Here is a 20,340-nt window from a genome sequence, read left to right on the forward strand (position 1 = left end):
TGTTATCTCTCCACACCACACACCAAAGCCACCACCAAACAATACATTACGGCACACAAGCTTCCGTGGGGATTCCTCTGCAAGAATGTATGCGGACGAATCATTGTATTAGGGGAACAAAATATAACGTTGACTTTATATAATGCCAGTCATGAAACTTGATAGAAGTGATAAAATAAGTGAGAGATATGCATGCTCTAGCTTCTGCACGCAAGATTGAATTATATAGGAAAGAGTTATGTTACTTCATGACTGTGCTGGCCATAATTATATCTTGTGAAAAATGGATAATAAGTGATGTAGTTCTTTTGCTCTGTCTTCTGTATGGAACATCAAATCACAGAGCAAATTGTTACGTTAATTCATGACTGGTGAACGTGAAATCTTGTGAAAATGGAAAAAGAGAAGTGAAATAGTACATCTACTCTACCTTTTGGGCAATGCAACTAAAAACACGTCTCATCTACACTACTGAATGATTTTAATATACTACCAAACCTACTTTTAAGGACTTCTCAGCTAACGATCCCCAACTTAAAATGCTAAATATATTGATAAATCTTCCTAAAAATTATTAATATCCCTAAAAATAAGATAATTACTTGACCAACTATTATCGCCTTGAAATGTCTAATATCATAAAAAAATAGTCTTCATCAAAATCCCTAATTCCAGAAAAATGCAAAATAACCTAAATATATATATATATATATATATATATATATATATATATATATATATATATATATATATATATATATATATATATATATATATAATCCTATAAGAATAGGAACAAAAAGAGCAATAAAAAAACATGTAAAAAAATCCCAGAAATCCTAAAAATACTAACAAAACTCTTTCTCTTTTTCTCTCTCTAAAAAAATAACCCTATAAGGAACAAAAAGAACAACAATAATAACATGTAAAAAAAATACAATATATGCTAAAAATAATAACAAAACTCCCTCTCTAAAAAAATACCAACAAAAACTCCCTTTCTCTCCCTCACTACAAAAAATAACCCTATGTGAACAGCAACAAAAAGAGCAAAAAGGACAACGTGTCTCTTCGCCTCACACTCAGCGCGTCCCTCGAAGAAGCCGGAGAACTTGTCAATGTCGTCGAAGAGCCCCGTGATGTTGTTGAGCCGGCAGCAGAACGCCTCGAACTTCCCGAACACGTATTGCTCGCTGAAACTGAACGGACGCTCCCCCGGCATGGCCTCGAGCTTCTCCTGAGAGTGTGTGGAGGGGAAGGAGAGTGAGTGAGAGAAGAATGAGTGAGGGAAGCTTTTGTGATACCTTTCTAAGTGTGGGTAAAACTCTGCAACTCAGACCAGATACCAAAGAGTTTTCCTACATAGTTCCCTCAGATTTCTTACCTTCTATATCAACACCAGACACACTACACAAAGGATTTTCATAGTTTGTGTTTTTGGTTTGGCAGCTTACAAAACCTCTATGTCGAAGTGTGGAACTGAACAAAATTACATCGATACGACAGAGCCTTTCCTTATACCCTCATTTTCACATCACACCATTCCTCATACTTTCAAATTTACATTTATCACTTACACTATTTACAATCACTTTCCCTCTTTATCCCTCACCTTGGTCTTCTGGTAGGCGGAGCGGTAGGTGGCATGCAGCTTGAGGCAGTGCTGTATCTTGACCCGCACATCTGACCGCGGCTGGGACCAGATGGAAGCTGTGCCTTGCCGAGAGATGTACACCTGACAGGCTCGGATCATCTGGTTGGTGATCTGTGGAGGAAAAGAAAATAATCCAAATCCGGAAAGAGTTTTACCGGCACCAGGAAACGAACCTGTGACCGGCTAGATGGGAACGTCACTCCTCAACCAGTCAGCCAAAGAGATACCCCCTTTGTAGAGTGAGTTTGGGAGGCTTTCTGAATCATCGGGTCATTAAACAGCTATACACACACCTTGATGAGCAGGGCAGAGAGCTTGTCGGAGGTGTTGTAGTACTTGGAGATGGAGTGGATCATGCGCACCGTGTTGAACAGCATCATGATGTAGGGTGTCATGCCGGGCTGAGTGTGGTGGGCGATGATGAGGGGGACGAGAGGGAATGCACCATGAGACATACTTCTTATTCTTCTCCCTTCTCCTCCTATTTTCTTTACCTCCCACCTTTATTAACTGTATTTTCCTCCTGCTACCTCCCATTCTTCTCCTTTTTCTTTACCTGCCTCTACTGTCATCCTTCTTCACCCTATGACATACCTCCCATTCTTCTTCTTTTTCTTTACTTTCCACCTCTATTGTATTTCTTTCCCTCCTACTACCTCCCATTCTTCTCCTTTTTCTTTACCTGCCTCTACTGTCATCCTTCTTCACCAATGACATACCTCCCATTCTTCTTCTTTTTCTTTACTTTCCACCTCTATTGTATTTCTTTCCCTCCTCCTACCTCCCATTCTTCAACTTTCTCCTCCTCCTCCTTTTTCTCCACCTCCCACCTTTATCAATTTTTTTTATTAACTCCTTCTACCTCCCATTCCTCTCCTTTCTCCTCCTCCTGTTTCTTTACCTTCCCCCTATGTTAACTGTCATCCTTCCCTCTTCCTCCTCCTACTCTTCACCTGCTCCAACTTCTCTTTTTTTATAAACTACTCAAGCTTTATCTCTCTTTTTTTTTTTTTTTTTTTACAGCAGAGGAGTCAGTTCAAGGGCATAAAAAAAGGTAACAAATGTAAAAAAAAAAGCCCAATACTCAATGCTCCTAAAAAGAGTTAGAGGAGTGGCCAAAAGATATATGTCAATTTCAGGAGGAGAGGTGTCCTGATACCCTCCTCTTGAAGGAGTTCAAGTCGTAGGCAGGAGGAGATACAGATGAAGGAAGATTGTCCCAGAGTTTACCAGCGTGAGGGATGAAAGAGTCAAGATGCTGGTTAACTTTTGCGTAAGGGATTTGGACAGTAAAGGGATGAGCTTGAGTAGAAAGTCGTGTGTGGCGAGGCCGCGGGAGGGGGGGAGGCATGCAGTTAGCAAGTTCGGAAGAGCAGTCAGCATGAAAATATCGATAGAAGATAGAAAGAGAGGCAACAAGGCGGCAAAATTTAAGAGGTAGAAGACTATTAGTAAGAGAAGGAGAGCTGATAAGATGAAGAGCCTTAGACTCCACTCTGTCCAAGAGAGCTGTGTGAGTGGAGCCCCCCCACACATGAGATGCATACTCCATACGAGGGCGGACAAGGCCCCTGTAAATGGATAGCAACTGTGCTGGGGAGAAGAACTGGCAGAGACGGTACAGAACGCCCAGCCTCGAGGAAGCTGATTTAGTAGGAGAAGAGATATGAAGTTTGCAGTTGAGATTTTGAGTTAAGGATAGACAGAGGATGTTTAGTGTTGAAGAAGGTGATAGCTGAGTGTTGTCAAAGAATAGGGGATATAGTTGTTTGGAAGATTGTGTCGAGTGGATAGGTGGAGAAACTGTGTTTTTGAGGCATTGAAGGACACCAAGTTCTTCTTGCCCCAATTGGAAATAATAGTAAGGTCTGAGGCTAAGCTTTCTGCCACCTCCAGCCTGGGATCATTTAGTTCCTGTTGGGTGGGTCTTCTATTAAAAGAAGTTGAATAATGCAGAGTGGAGTCATCAGCATAAGAATGGATAGGACAGTTTGTTTTGGAAAGAAGATCATCAATGAACAACAGAAAGAGAGTGGGAGATAGGACAGAACCCTGCAGAACACCACTATTAATAGGTTTAGGGGACGAACAGTGACCGTCTACCACAGAAGAAATAGAACGGTCAGAGAGGAAACTGGAGATAAAGGTACAGAGTGAAGGATAGAAACCGTAGGAGGGTAGTTTGGACAACAAAGATTTGTGCCAGACCCTATCAAAGGCTTTTGATATGTCCAGCACAATAGTAAAGGTTTCACCGAAACGGCTAAGAGAGGATGACCAAGAATCAGTTAGGAAGGCAAGGAGATCACCAGTAGAACGCCCCTTGCGGAACCCATACTGGCGATCAGATAGAAGGTCAGAAGTGGAAAGGTGCTTTTGAATCTTCCGGTTAAGGATAGATTCAAAAGCTTTAGATAGACAAGAAAGCAAAGCAATAGGACGGTAGTTTGAGGGATTGGAGCGGTCACCCTTCTTAGGCACAGGCTGTATGAAGGCATACTTCCAGCAGGAAGGAAAGATAGATGTTGACAGGCAGAGGTGAAAGAGTTTGACCAGGCAGGGTGTCAGCACAGAAGCACAGTTTTTACTAAACTAACTTCCTCTTTGGCATCAGGGCCAAGGCTCACAGAGCCCTGCATGGGGTTCCTGAGTAAAAACCTTAGCAGGTGTAACACAAACATCAAAATTCATGCATATAAGACACTTATTCGGCCACACATAGAATATTGTGACACCGTCTGGGACCCACACACTGACAATAACGTAAATATATTAGAGGCCATACAAAACAAAGCTGCAAGACGGGCCAGACGTGATTACAGACACGACATAAAACTAGACCCATTAGCAACATGAAGACAAATACACAGATAACAAATGCTATATAAAATCACAAACAATTTAGTAGACATAAATAAAGACACTTATTTACACCCGACAACTACATGATTTACTAGAAGCAGCCCCAACCTTAAATACCACACTTACCAGACTAACACTAGTATATTCAAATATTCATTCTTTCCCCGCAGCATCCAAGAGTGGAATCATCTCCCATCTCATGTAGTAAATAGTTCCACTCCTGACACATTTAGGAATAGAATCATCAATCATAATCTCCCTAACCCTGGCCCTTTACCATATCACAATACCTTTCATCATCCAAACCCTTATCCTAATCCTGTCCTGGCCCCTTGAATCCCCCGCACAACCCCAGCATATCATGCCACCCGAGGGTGGCCCTCTGTGGGTCCCCTAGCAATGACACACACACACCGGGTCGTTGAGGTAGAGGGGGTGGCAGTACTCCTCGATGGCGTACACGAACTTCACGTTGTCCTTGGCTTCGGCGAGGTTGTGCGTCACCCGTGCGTCCGTCTCCTTCCACACCTTGAGCACCTTCGAGCGCGCCAGCTGCAGCACCAGGATGGCCCCGCGCACCTGGGAACACGAGGGCAGGTAGTGGGTGGTGTATTGCCTAAGAAAGTGCCTAAGAACGTGCCTAAGAAAGCTCTGAAGGCGTTTGTTTACTTTTTGAATGACGTTAGCCAAGTCACAACACCGACGGTCCCTACAAGCAAAACAAAGAATAAACACAACCTCATGATTACAAGTCCTCCACAAGTACTTAGACACGTGTTTCACTAAGTAAACACACAGGAAAGCTATAACCATAAGCCCCTAAAGAGACAACTCCCAGAGAAGAAACTGAATTCTCTCGAGACAAAGACGAAACAAACACATGCTTACAAGTCCTTTAAAATACCTCCAAAAGTACTTATACATATTTCACCCCAAGTAAACACAGGCAGACAATAACCAGAAGCCCCTAACGAAGTCTACGGCAAGTCTTCATCAGTACCTGCGGCGACTCCATCTGCTCTGAGAGGAACTTGAACTTGGCCATGCGTCGCTTCCAGTACTCGAGCTCGTCCTGCGGCCCCGCGTCGTCCGTCTCCTGGCGAAGCTGCTCCATCTCGATCAGGACGGACTCTGCGGCGGCGGGAAGGAGGTGAAGCAGATGGAAGGAGTGCGTTGTGGAGGTGAAGGCGGGAGTGATGGCAAGGAATATTACATAGACTTACATACAGTGGCGTACCCAGAAAATTGAAAAAGGGGGGGACAATATATATATATATATATATATATATATATATATATATATATATATATATATATATATATATATATATATATAAATTTTTCTGCGTCCAGTATTATTGCAAGCGCAGGGATCCCATACAGCTTGAGGATTCGGGTTAGATCGCTTGGGTAAATTTATTATCTTTTTATACATACATGCATTGACACATACATATATACATACATTGTACATTTTAGAAGTTTGTTGGTAGTATATAAGTACAACATAAATCTAGGAGATTTAAATAATCTCTAAAGTACTTATTTTATGTTACTTGAGCGAACATTACTTTTAAAATCTTGTTCATTTCTGTAATTTGGACTGCAAAAATTTACCCTCGAAACAACACTACTTAGTTTAGAACTACATATTCTGATAAAAAAGTAATATACTGGCAAGGAATTTTTTGTTATATTCATATAACATGTATAATCTTCGTTTATACAGGCTGCTGCTGTAATACATATTTTTAAAGATACATGGAAACTGGGTCAGGTATTTTATGATATAAAATAAAAATTAACTAGATGAATTAGATTAGTTAGTAATAGTTACTGTTAACAACAATACATTGAAACTGGTTTACCTCAAATTTAGGCGTCTGTTCTTACGTGCAAATTCATCAAGGACTTCATGATCAAGATTTGTGTCACAATAGACAAAGTAAGGCCAGTCCATTTAAACGACTTTTACTCATTGTGTTCCTAAGGTATGTTTTAAACAATTTAAGGGCACTAAAGGATCGCTCATTGGTGGAAGTGCTAACAAGTGGGGTTGAAAAAAATGCAATAAGGTGGAAAAATTTGGATATGTGCCCAATTTTTTGGCACATACCAATGTCTCAACAACTTGCTTTGACCTCTCATGAGATTCACGATGCTTCCAATCACTCTGCCCCCGTAGATATTCATCTTCAACGAGATCTGCATCTCCAAGAAATTTTCCATAAAATTCAACTGCCTCCTTCAGTTCACTAAAATAAGTATCAACTGAAAGAGAGGGAACAAGATTTCCCAACAAAAAACTCCTAATGTGTTCAGATGCAAACCTTTCCCTGAGTTGTGCTATAGCAGTGTCCGAAAACTGAAGAAAAATAGCTCTTCGATAGTACTCCTATGGAGTTGCTGTTGGAGGGTTAACCTTAATTATGTTTCTGATGACCACTGATTGTTCAAGGCTTCTGGATGATATCTCCGTACCTTTCCTCAGCTTGGGCAAAAAGTTGGTTGAACTTATTTCCATCACGATAGGACTGAAAGGCATCTATGCAGCTCTGTGTAGCTACACTTCCAAGTTCTTCCAAGTTCCATCAGTTCTTGTTGCGACTAGGGATGGGCAAGTACCGTTAATTTGAGTACCGGTAGTACCGGTACCGAAAAATCAAGTACCGTTAGTACCGGTACCGGTACCCGAAGGAGGTTTTTTTTCTGAATGACTTCTGATGAAATTCCCAAATAAATTATCTGTAAAGAAAACTCTCTCTCTCCTTCAACTTAATATCAACTAGAGTAGAAATGCAACGTTTAGGAGCCTTCTGATTAATGTAAAATCACTTAGGTTTAAGGACAGACCACCTACTAAAATAGTCTGGACCATGGGGTCTGTGTGGTCTGATTTTCTATGTAAATCTATGTAAATCTCTCTCTCTGAATGAAGTGAATATTTTTTTTTTCGATAAAAAAAATAGCATGTATAGTTATTATGGATGTACTCGATCATAGTCTAATAACAATATCAATATTTATTAGCAACCTAAAAAAGAAAAAGAATCGGACATGAAGAATTATCCAGTAACTCCAATAAATAAATAAAATAATAAAATAATGGAAACGGGAGCTATGATGGAAACGGAAAGCAGGACAAAATGGTGGGAACTTGGGGAGACGGTCAGCGGGGCAGTGACTCAGCGTCTACACACAGGGCCCATACCGCATGGAGGCGGGCGAGCGCCGAGCGTCACTAAGATCCTAACGGTACCGGTACTAGTGGCAATGCGCAGTGCCGAGTGATCATTAAGCTTACCGGAACCCAAGTGATCATGAGGCTTCGCGGTACCAGTACCGATACCGGGTACCGCGAGGAATCGATTCTTCGCAGTACCAGGTACCAGTACCTGGTACAGGTACCTGGTATCGGTACTGGTACCGCGAAGCCTCATGATCACTTGGGTTCCGGGAAGCTTAATGATCACTCGGCTCTCTCTCTCTCTCTCTCTCTCTCTCTCTCTCTCTCTCTCTCTCTCTCTCTCTCTCTCTCTCTGAATGAAGTGAATATTTATTTTTTCGATAAAAAAATAGCATGCATAGTTATTATGCATGTACTCGATCATAGTCTAATAACAATAACAATATTTATTAGCAACCTAAAAAAAAAATCGGACATGAAGAATTATCAATAAATCCAATAAATAAATCCGAGCAACTGGTACCGGTACCGAGCAATCTGGTACCGGTACCGTACCGTTTAGCTGGTACCGTTAGTACCGGTACTGGTACCGGTACCTGCCCACCCCTAGTTGCGACCCCTGCAGCTTCTATACTCATGAGAAAACCTGGGTCACTTATTGCTTTAGATCAGGCTTGACTACTGATTCTTCACCTAACGTGTTTTGCAGTAATTATTCTTAATCATTATTTCATTATTTACCTACTTGATTTACTGAATTATCTGGGGCATCAGCCGAGTCAGTGGTGACTTTCCTACACCAGACAGAGTACGTACGTGAAGCGTTTTCTGGCGTTTCATGGCCAAGGAGGAAATATGTAAAGAATGGAAAGGCACAAATCCCAAGCCTGCATGAATTCAAGAAATGACACACGCTATAGAAAAAAAGTACTACATAAAAAGAAAGTGAAGTCTATCAATCATAATTTTCAGAAATTTGGAATTTTTGGTCAGAAAATATTATACTGATAACATGAATAGGCTACGGTCACGTGAGCCTACGTCGTCAATGAATGTTTCTCAAAAGAGATCACTTGCTCTTATTCAACTCAGCAGCTCCATTGTTCAAGTAATATTTATTTATTCAATATTATTTTTTCTTTGCTAAAGGGGGGGGGCCATGGCCCCATGGCCCCCCCCCCCTCGGTACGCCATTGATCACATAGATAACCGGACCACACGAACAGGCCCTAAGGCCCAAATTAGGTGGTCTGTCCTAAACCTAAGTGACAGTTGTTATGCGGCCACCATGATGTTGAAACTGACCTAGTGAACATTTAGATGGAGGAGATAGCGGTCAAGATTATTCTTAGACGATGTAATCGAGTTACACTGTACCACTGATGGTGGTAATCTGTTCCAATCTCGAACGACAGCATTAGCGATGTAGAATTTTTTGCAATCTGAATGAAATTGTCTACATTTGAGTTTAGCGCCATTATTTCTCGTTCGCGTCGAATCATCCATCACAAACAGTTTTGTCGGATCCACGTTGGTAAAACCGTTAAGTATTTTAAAGCACTCGATCAGTTTTCCTCTTAGGTGGCGTTTTTGAAGAGAAAACAGATTTAGATGTGACAGCCTTTCCTCGATCGTATAGGGTTTGTTTCGTAAGGAAGAAATCATCTTGGTTGCTCTACGCTGAAAACCTAATTTAGCGATGTCTTTTGCATGGTGGGGAGACCAAAATTGCACGGCATACTCCAAATGAAGTCTGACGAAACTATTATACAAAGGTAGTATAACATCTTTATTCTTGAATAAAAAATTTATCTTAATCAAACCCATCATCCTGTTTGCTTTTTTAACGGACTCGTTGCACTGCTGGGAAAACTTGAGGTTAGACGCGACTGTGACGCCAAGATCTTTGACCGAGTGAACGCTTTTAATTTTAACGCCTCACATTTCATAGTCCTTTATATTTCTAGATCCAACTTGCAGAATCTGCCACTTGTTTATATTAAAAGGCATTTCCCATTTTACTGACCAATCTGATATTTTACGCAAATCTTCTTGTAGGCTCCGCCAGTCACATTCTGTAAGTACCGCATTGCCGATTTTCGTGTCGTCCACAAATTTACTAATGAAATTATTGAGACCAAGGTCATTGTCGTTGATGTAAATGACGAAGAGAACGGGTCCCAGGACAGAGCCTTGGGGGACACCACTAGTGACTGGCATCCACTTAGAGGTCACTCCATTTATTGCAACTCTGCTTTTTCAGTGCTTGATCCATTCGTGAAGCTTACCCCCGATGCCTATTTCCTTGATTTTATGAAGCAACTTGTAGTGTGGGACTTTATCAGACGCCTTCTGGAAGTCCAAATAAATATTATCAAGTGAATTTGAAACATCATAGACTGCAAAAAGCTCGTTATAGAACGTTAATACATTCGACAAACAAGATCTGTTGTTACAGAAACCATGTTGCGAGTCCAGGATTAGCGAATTACACACTTGGGAGTTAATTACTTTATCTCGAATGATTGTCTCAAATAATTTGCCAATAACTGAAGTTAAGCTGATTGGCCTGTAATTATCCGGTAATTTTCGGTCGCCTTTTTTGAAAATGAGTGTTACGTTAGCCATTTTTCAATCACTAGGAACGATACCATAGTGCAAAGACATATTAAACAGCATTGTTTAAGGTCTGAGTATCTCTTGATATTTCTTTAAGTAATTTTGGATATATTTTATCGGGTCCTGGACTTTTGTTAATTTTAAGTGACTGCAGCGCTTTGAGAACCTCATCTGTACTGATTTCAAAGTCAGGGAGGGAATGACTGGGATTCTCAATAGTGTTAGGAACAGCAGCAGTATCAGTAGAACTACTATTAAAAACCGAGGCGAAATAAGAATTTAACGTGTTCGCTATGCGTTGGCTGTCTGTCACGATATTGCCTGAATTATCAGTTAATGGGCCAATCCCACTTGGAATCTCTATTTTGTTGTTTACATATCTAAAAAAACTTTTAGGATCTGACTTGCAATTTACCGCAATGTTTACTTCGTACCTCCTTTTCGCCTGTTTGATTAAACTTTTGACTTGTCGTCTTGCTTCATAGTACCGTGTACTATTTTCGGTAGAGTTATCGGTTTTCTTTTGCCAATATAACACGTTCCTCTTTTAGACAGCAAGTTTGATTTCATTATCAAACCACGGAGGATTTTTTACTTTTCGGCGCTTTTCACAAGATTGCACGGATTTATTTTGTTGTTAGTAATCGAGCTTTAAAGTTTTGCCAAGATTCTTCGACGTCGATGTTGGATACTAATTGAAAGTTCGTTAATGACTGTCTTATTCTTTCAAAATCCGCTCTTTTAAAATTGGGAGCCAATATCTTATTCTCTGCAATCCTTGTTTGAGCTCTTATGTCGAGACGCACCAGTCTATGATCGCATGATCCGAGGTGTTCGCCAACGCTAACATTGTCAACTAAGTTCTTTTGCGTTACTAATACAAGATCAAGAATATTATTATCGCGCGTTGGTTCACTAACCATTTGGCTAGGACAGTTATTTTCAACGAAGTCTAGCATCCTGTGCGACTCCCCCTCGGATCCCGTGAGTGTCTGCCAGTCTATATGCGCTAGATTAAAATCGCCCAAAATCAATGCATCACTGTTTCGGAGTGTTCTTTGCAAAACGCTATGAGCTACATTGTTTCATCATCCTCGCGTGATTGGCCTGGAGGCCTGTAAGTGACAGATATGTTGATTTTAAATTGATTGGTATTTGTACTCACGCTCACGTGTTCTACAGTACTGAGGGAAAAGGATAATGGAAAGGCAAGGAACGGATTCAGTGACGGTGGGAACACAAAGGAACACAAAGGAAGAACAAACAACAGCAGACCTGCTGGTCCTTACGAGGCTGTTTGTGACAAGCTACACTAACTATCTAATCAAAGGTGGAAGATGAAGGACAGCAAAGGCGAAGGCTCCTCCCCACCCCCCCATCCCTCCAGCCAAAGCTGGCAGGAAAGGAAAAAGAACCATGCAGCATGGAAAAACTGCATGGAAATTATGTAGGAAAGAGGAAAGAACTACCATTACTGCTACCACTAATCGGGCGATAAAAGCGGACAAGGACACCAGTATTCGAAAGAACTTAACGTTATTACGACAATGAGTAACATCTTAGTTACTGGTTGGATTCAAAACACTTGTCTAATCTATTCTTGAAGGCCGTAACTGTTGTACTATCAACGACATCACAGGGTAGAGAGTTCCAAACATTAACAACTCGATTGAAGAAGAAGTGTTTAGCTTCGTGCAACGAGAATCTTTTACCACCTATCTTCAAATTGTGATTTCTTCTTGTTCTATTTGATCGATCAATTGTAAAGTAATCTTCCGCATTAATATCACTGAATCCTTTAAACATTTCAAACACTTCTATTAGATCGCCTCGCATTCTTCGTTTTGATAGACTGAATAAATTTACTTCTTTAAGCCTTTGTTCATATGATAAATTTCTCAACCTCGGAATCATCTTTGTTACTCTTCGTTGAACCCGTTCCAACTTTTCTATGTCTTTTCTGTAGTAGGGAGACCAAAACTGTGCACAGTACTCTAGACGGGGTCGAATCAACGAATTAAACAGTTTTAGTATTACTTTTTCCGATTTATTATTAAAGACTCGTCCGATGAAGCCAACCAATTTGTTTGCAGTTTTAACTACCTCTGAACAATGCTGACCGGGCTTTAAATCGCTTGATATAGTGATTCCAAGATCCTTTTCTTTACTTACTGCAGAAAGTTGTTTGCCATTCATTACGTACCGAACGCGATTGTTATTTTTTCCGATGTGCAACACTTTATATTTGTCAACGTTAAATTTAATTTGCCATTGATTGGCCCAACGTGCAAGTCAATCTAGATCTGATTGTAAAGCTTCTTCGTCGAGTGTCGCAGTTACTTTACTTGCAATTTTTGTCATCAGCAAATTTTGATACTTTGCAAGTGAGCCCATCATCGATATCATTAATATAAATTAAGAAGAGCATGGGGCCAAGCACTGATCTTTGAGGTACGCCGCTTCTGACGTCGAGCCAGTTAGATGTAACACCGTTTAGAACTACTCTCTCTTTCCGATCAGAGAGCCAGTCCACAAGCCAATTGTGAATGTTACCCGAGATACCGTGCGCCAATAGTTTGCTGAGCAATCGTTGGTGGGGGACCTTATCAAATGCCTTTTGAAAATCCAGATATATGATATCTACTGATCTGCTTTCATCGAACACCTCAAAAATATAATGAAAAAAATGAAGTAAGTTAGTTAAACACGAACGTTTACTACGGAAGCCATGTTGCGAATTATTTATCATATTATTTTCTTCGAAGAATTTCACCATATTGTCGCGAATGATAGTCTCCATTAATTTACAAACAATCGATGTCAGGCTAATTGGTCGATAGTTTCCTGGATGAGATTTGTCCCCCTTTTTGAAAATTGGTGTGACATTTGCTGGTTTCCAATCCGACGGAACTTTTCCAGCTGTTAAAGATTTATTGAATATGATGGAGAGCGGTTTACAAATATGATGTTTGATTTCTTTTAAGACCCTAGGGGTAATTTTGTCTGGACCAGGAGCTTTGCTTACTTTAATCTTTTCAATTGTGCGTAAAATGTCACTTTCTACGATGAGCACGCCACTTGATATCTTTTCGGTCCTTCTAACCTCCGGCGGTTGAGGTGATAAACAATCTTCGTCGGTAAATACGGATGCGAAAAAGTTACTTAGGATTGTAGCCATTTCATTTTCATCGTTCGTGTGGTTACCATTATCATTAGCAAGCGGTTCGATACCACAAGTGAGTGACTTTTTATTATTTACATAGCTAAAAAATTCTTTAGGATTAGATTTACTCGTTTCCGCTATATATTCTTCAAGATTTTTCTTGATTCATTTTATTGATTTCTTGGTTTCGCGGCTAATTCTGTCCAACTGTGAAGGTGTAATGAGTGTATTGTGGAGATAAAGAAGGGCTTGAAGGGAGGGAAAGGGGGTAAAGGGGAAGAAATAGGGACCCAGCGAAGTAATAAGAACATAAGAACATAAGAACGCAGGAGTCTGCAAGAGGCCGGTAGGCCTGTACGAGGCAGCTCCTTTGACCCTAAGCTCCCGTGTATCTAACCCCACCTAATATCGCTGTCCATGAATTTATCTAGTCTATTTTTGAATGTGACAATTGTATTGGCACTCACCACATGACTGCTAAGCCTATTCCACTCATCCACCACCCTATTAGTAAACCAATTTTTGCCTATGTCCCTGTTGAATCTGAATTTATCCAGTTTAAACCCGTTACTTCGTGTCCTACCCGGTTCTCTTACCAACAAAACCTTATGAATGTCTCCCTTATTAAAGCCCTTCATCCATTTATAAACCTCGATCATGTCTCCACGCACCCTTCGCCTTTCTAGAGAATGCAAGTTTAACTGTTTGAGTCTTTCCTCGTATGGCAAGTTTCTCAACCCCTGAATCATCTTAGTCATCCTCCTCTGCACCGATTCTAACATTTTGATATCCATTCTATAGTAGGGTGACCAGAACTGAACCGCATAGTCAAGATGAGGTCTAACTAATGCTAAATATAGTTTGAGGAAGACTTCAGGGCTTCTGTTGCTTACGCTCCTTGAAATAAATCCCAGTACCCTATTAGCTCGATTTCTAGCTTGAATGCATTGTGCCCTTGGACGGAGATCAGAGCTCACTAAGACCCTAAATCCCTCTCGCACCCAGACCTACTTATGAGAGTGTCATTTAAGCAATAGTTATGTGAGGGTTGTTCCTACCTACACTCAGAATACTGCACTTCCCTACATTGAACTCCATCTGCCATTTATCCGCCCAGTCATATAATCTGTTGAGTTCACCTTGGAGAATACTAGCGTCCTGATCCGACTCAATTACTCTACCGATCTTGGTATCATCTGCAAATTTACTAACATCACTACTAATTCCGGTGTCTCAGTCAGTGATATAAATAATAAAAACAGTGGACCTAATACCGAACCTTGTGGGACCCCACTCGTAACACATCCCCAGTCAGATCTTTTACCATTGATTTGCACTCTTTGCTTCCTATTGCTAAGCCACGCCTTGACCCAGTTCAAAACTTTACCCTCTACTCCGTGAGCCTGTAATTTAAGCAACAGTCGTTGGTGAGGAACTTTGTCAAACGCTTTACTAAAATCAAGATAGATTACATCATAATTTTCATCTCTGTCAACCGCCTCAAATACTTTATTGTAGAAGGACAAGAGATTGGTGAGGCATGACCTACCTTTTGTGAACCCATGCTGCGAGTCGTGAATTAAGCTATGTTTCTCTAAATGCTCCCGAATGTTCCTGGCTATTATGGACTCCAGCATCTTCCCTATAACCGATGTTAAGCTAATTGGGCGATAGTTTGAAGCAACTGACCTGTCCCCCTTTTTAAAAATCGGCGTCACATTAGCTACTTTCCATAGGCTCGGCACATAGCCAGTATTTACCGACATCTTAAAGATGGCGGATAGTGGGTCACTGATTATATCACCTAGCTCCTTTAATACCCTCGGAAATATCCCGTCAGGACCTGGCGACTTGTTCTTCTTAAGCTTATCTATCTCATCCTGAACTACTTGCCTGGTAATTATTATATCCCTCAATTTATCGCCATCCCCGCCCTCGTACACCTGAACTCTTTCCGGTATAGTCGTTCGATCCTCCTGTGTGAATACTGAAAGGAAGTAGTCGTTCAACAATGTGCTCATATTTTCGTAATTTTCTACTAGCTCCCCTGTGTTTGATTTCAGCGGTCCAATTTTCTCCCGTGTTTTGTTTCTATACATCTGAAAGAAGCACTTAGGATTACTTTTCGCCTAATTTGATACTTTGATCTCATAGTTATTTTTTGCTATCCTTGTGTTTTCTTAACTAATCTAGATAGTTCGACCGGCCCCTGAGATGTGTTTCCCCATTCTTTATTTTCTGATAAATTCCCTTCTTTAACCCAATCTCGTGTTTTAGTCCACGAGTCATCCACTTAGGATCATTGTTTTCTTTTCTAAGTGTTCGCTGTGGTATATGCTGTTCTTGCCCCTCTACTATTACTCTAACTAAATTATTGTAAGACATTTCTACCTGGCTCTCCTGGCTCTCCAATCCGCAGTTCTGGCCCTCATGAATCCCTAAATTATCCCAGTTTACCCCTTCAAGATGTCTTCGAAGCCCCTCGTAGTTTGCTCTTCTAAAATCTGGCACTAACACTGGGTTTGGATCGCGGGTTACCGCCCAGTCTAACCTAAAACGAACCGTTCTGTGATCACTATTTCCTAACTCTCCGCCCACCTCCAACTCACGTAGCAAGTTCCCATTATTGGTTAGGACTAAGTCTAATATGTTATCTCCTCTGGTAGGCTCAGTAACTACCTGCTTAAGGAAATTATCTTGTATAACTTCAAGAAAGTCCTCGGCTTCCAGGTCACCCACTAGATCTTCCCAGTCTATATTCCTATAATTAAAGTCCCCCATTTCGCAGACATTTCTACTCATACTCGCTCTGCCAATCTCCTGTAGTAATATACTCGTGTCCTGCCTGTTAAGGTTGGGTGGCCTGTATATAACTCCTAGAGTTAGTTTTTCTTTCCCTTTGTAAACGTCCACCCAAACTGATTCTGAATCCATGTTAGTTTTGACTGAGTTGTTAACTAAACATTTAAGTGGGTCTTTAACATATAGCGCAACTCCACCTCCCTTTCTGCCCCTTCTGTCTTTGTGAAACATCTGATAACCCGTTATTTCAAATTCTGACCTAAAATTTCTATTAGCAAAGTCTATCCATGTCTCAGTGATCGCTATTATGTCAAAATTTTCTGAACAAGCTTCACCCCTTAGTAAGTCTATCTTGTTTCTGAGGCTCCTGCTGTTAGGAGACAGCACAGGGAAGAGCAGGAAGGAAGAAGAGAAAGAAAGGGAAGGAAATAAATGAGGTAAATAACAGAAGCCATTTAGGACTTAGTAGATGTAGCAGATAAACAGAAAGAAAAAAAGACAGGTTGGCTATTAAAATATATCGCATTTTACAGGAAATCATAAAGTCATAGTGAAAAAGGAGAAAGCAAAATAATGGGAAAATAGAAAAAAAAAAGAAAAAAGAGCACTAGTTTATTTTTTTTCCTCATGTAATACACAACACTGAAAAAATGGAAAGCAAATAAGTCAAGAGAAATTAAACTAGGCAAAAAAAAAAAAAAAAAAAAAAAAAAAGGTCTCGTGTTTAGTGACAGCGCATCAACGTCAGCAAGAGATTGTTTAGCGGTGATATATTGCCGCCGAGGAGCTGTCGTGACCTGACCTCGCCTCTCACTGGGTCACGGCTCCGTGTGGCGAGGGACTCATACATTAACAGCGACAACGTTATTTTGACCTCAAGGGGGGAAGAATGGGGAGCGGAGAGGCATGGGAAGAAGGAAGGAAGGAAGGAGAGCAGGAAGGCTTGGGTTTGAAGACGTGGACACTGTTGTTTATTTTCTTTGCTTTTGACGTCACTGAAACACACTTCACTTCCTTCCTTCTCTCTCTTCCCGTCCTTCTTTTTCCTTCCTCTCTCAGTTACCTTCACCCAAAATAATTCTTTCCATTCATCTAATACAAATAAACGTCTGTAATCCCATCCCTTCTTCTTTCTACTCTCCCTTTCTCCCTTTCTGCTTCCCTTTATTCTTTTTCCTTCCTCTCTCAGTTACCTTCACCCACAATATCTCTTTTTCATTCATCTAATTTTAATTCTAATACAAATAAACGTCTGTAATCCCATCCCTTCTTCTTTCTACTCTCCCTTTCTCCCTTTCTGCTTCCCTTTATTCTTTTTCCTTCCTCTCTCAGTTACCTTCACCCAAAATAATTCTTTCCATTCATCTAATACAAATAAACGTCTGTAATCCTATCCCTTCTTCTTTCTACTCTCCCTTTCTCCCTTTCTGCTTCCCTTTATTCTTTTTCCTTCCTCTCTCAATTACCTTCACCCACAATATCTCTTTTTCACTCATCTAATTTTTATTCTAATACAAATAAACGTCTGTAATCCCATCCCTTCTTCTTTCTATCCTCTCTTTCTCCCTTTCTACTTCCCTTCCCATCCTCTTCCTTCTCTCTCTTCCCTTCCTTCTTTTTCCTTCCTCTCTCAATTACCTTCACCCACAATATTTTTTTTCTCATTTATCTAATACAAATCAACGTCTGTAATCCCAACCCTTCCTCTGTCTACCCTCCCTTTCTCCCTTTCCGCTTCCCTTCCCATCCTCTTCCCTCTCGAACACTCACCAATCTGCTTGAGCCACGTCACCACAGTCCTCTCCACCGCCAGCACTTGGTCGGGCTGGGTGAGCGCCGCCTGGGCCTCCGACAGCCCACGCACCTCCTCCGCACCCTCATCCCCCTTCGCCAGCACCACCCGCTCCTCAAGGATGGACTCGGACACTGCAGAAGGCGAAGAAGGGGGGGGGGGTGAGGGTAGCTATGTGTGTGCAGTTAGAAATTAGCTTGCGCGGAAGTAGAGTTAAGGGGCTGTGTGTGATTGTAAAAGTGTTTGTGTGCGACTGTAAAGGGAATTCAACACCCAAACATAGTAGTTATACCTTGGGGTTGGGGCGCGCTTACAACCGATGTTTTTACGAGTGTCCCCTGCTGTCTAGAAAGAAAGGGACACTTGTAGAAACGTCAGGGAGGTATAAGAGCGCCCTATCCCATTCCTGACACCAATGTTACTCTGAGCTTCGTTGCCGTCAGGAGACCACGTGGAGGCAGGAATTCTGTATTCTATCGGCATCTTTTTCCTCTGTATTCTTCTGCATTTTCTTTCTCTGTATTCTTCGGCATCTTCTTCCTCTGTACTTTTCGGCATCTTCTTTCTCTGTATTCTTCTGCATCTTCTTTCTCTGTATTCTTCGGCATCTTCTTCCTCTGTACTTTTCGGCATCTTCCTCTGTATTCTTTCGACACCTTCTTCCTCTTCGTTCTTTCAACATTTTTCTTTCTCTCTATTCTTTTGACGAGATCAGTATTTTGTGAGCATTGAGACATTTATTTTCGTCTTATATCATTTAGTTTTGCTTTTAGTCTAATGCCTTCACCCATAACAACCAATAACGGAACTAAAAGCAACCAACCCACAGTTACCCACTCACCATGCAGGGACGAGGCGAAGGAGCGCAGGCCTGCCAACAGATGATCCCGCGCACTCCCACTGCCCGGCGCCGTGTCCAGGTCGGAGGGGTTGGTGCGCACGGCCGGCACGAACACGCGGCCCAGCAGGCGGTTCACGGAGCGGAGCAGCACGGACGGGTCATCACCAGCCCGCAGCAGCATGAAGTTGACCTCCTGTGGGCGTGGGGGAAGGGGGGAAGGGAGAGGAGGAGGAGAGGAAGGGTGAGGATTGGGATGTTGGGTGATACGTGGGTTTGATATTAGCTTGTTTTCTCGTTTTATTTTTAGCTTTATTTTCCTTTATTTTCCTGTTTTGTTGTTATTTCTTTTTTTTCTTTCTTTCTTACTTTCTTTTTCTGTTACAAGTCTAAAGAAGAAGAGGAAGAAGAAGAAAGAAAGAAGGAAAGAAAGAAAGAAAGAAGCCAAAGAAAGCGAAGAAGAAAGAAGACAAAGAAGAAGAAAAAGTGAAATATTAAGGGCAAGAAGCAAAAAAGAACAGCAACAACAACAACAACAAAAGAGAGAGATCACCTAAAGAAAGGATGGAAAGGCGGAAATGCGAGGTGCGAGAGGCGAGGGAGAAGACAAGGAAGAAAGGAGAAGGAAGTCGACGCTGGAGCCAGGACACAGCAGGCTAATAGCACCCCATTCTTTGCGTGGCTGCTGCTCGACGCTGGTGTACGTTAAGCCCCTAACCGCCGGCCATTACTTAGCCAGGGTTACGATACTACACGAGGGCGGGAGCGAAGAACGAAAGCAAAAAAGATAGAGATATTACTGGAGAGGCGGAGAGGAAAGAGAGAAGAGGAAGAGAGGAAGAGAGGATTGAGAAAGAAAAGTGAAAAGAAAGAAATGAAAGAGAATGCAGGGTTATGCTAGACACAAGGAAGCGAAAAATGAAGGGAAAAAGAAAGATATTACTGGCGTGGAATAAGAGAGAGGAAGGGAAGAGAGAAGAGGAAAAAAATGAAAGGAGGGAAAAGAAAAGACGGAAAAACGAATGAAAATGAAGACGTAAGGAATAAAAACAGCAAAATGCAAAGAAATATTACTTGTGAGAAGGAGGAGATAGGTAAGAGAGGAGAAGAGGACAAAAAATAAATGGAAGGAAGGAAAAAGAAAACGAAAACAAGGAATGAAAATGAAGACAGGGACGGAAAAAAACAGCAAAAAGAAGGAAATATTACTTGTGAGGAAGACGAAGAAATGGAAGAGAAAAGACGAGAAGAAAAAAGCGGAAGGAAGGAAAAAGGAGACGAAAAGAAAAAAAGAGAAGGAATAAGTCACTAAGGAGAACATAAATAAAGGGGAATAAGGAGAACGGGGGGGGGGAGAGAGTGAGAGAGAGAGTGTGAGAGAGAGAGAGAGAGAGAGAGAGAGAGAGAGAGAGAGAGAGAGACG

At 41.3% G+C, this 20,340-nt stretch overlaps 1 protein-coding gene across 4 annotated transcripts in view; it reads right to left on the minus strand.

Moving 5' to 3' along the window:
* Positions 1 to 20,340, minus strand: part of LOC126995905 (dynein axonemal heavy chain 5-like) — a 237,639-nt gene that overhangs the window by 96,434 nt on the left and 120,865 nt on the right. For all 4 annotated transcript variants that reach the window (XR_007750824.1, XM_050855800.1, XM_050855799.1 and 1 more), the window contains 7 exons: positions 18,921 to 19,113; positions 18,058 to 18,213; positions 5,517 to 5,647; positions 4,931 to 5,095; positions 1,948 to 2,055; positions 1,613 to 1,765; positions 1,081 to 1,237 (listed from right to left, as the gene is read on the minus strand). Coding sequence is in view for 3 of the 4 variants with exons in the window: in XM_050855800.1 (XP_050711757.1) it covers positions 1,081 to 1,237; positions 1,613 to 1,765; positions 1,948 to 2,055; positions 4,931 to 5,095; positions 5,517 to 5,647; positions 18,058 to 18,213; positions 18,921 to 19,113 (1,063 nt within the window). In the remaining variant the exon portion in view is untranslated. The remainder of the gene's footprint in view (positions 1 to 1,080; positions 1,238 to 1,612; positions 1,766 to 1,947; positions 2,056 to 4,930; positions 5,096 to 5,516; positions 5,648 to 18,057; positions 18,214 to 18,920; positions 19,114 to 20,340) is intronic.

This window comes from Eriocheir sinensis, chromosome 9 (assembly GCF_024679095.1).
Source record: "Eriocheir sinensis breed Jianghai 21 chromosome 9, ASM2467909v1, whole genome shotgun sequence".
Classification (NCBI taxonomy): Eukaryota; Metazoa; Arthropoda; class Malacostraca; order Decapoda; family Varunidae; genus Eriocheir; species Eriocheir sinensis.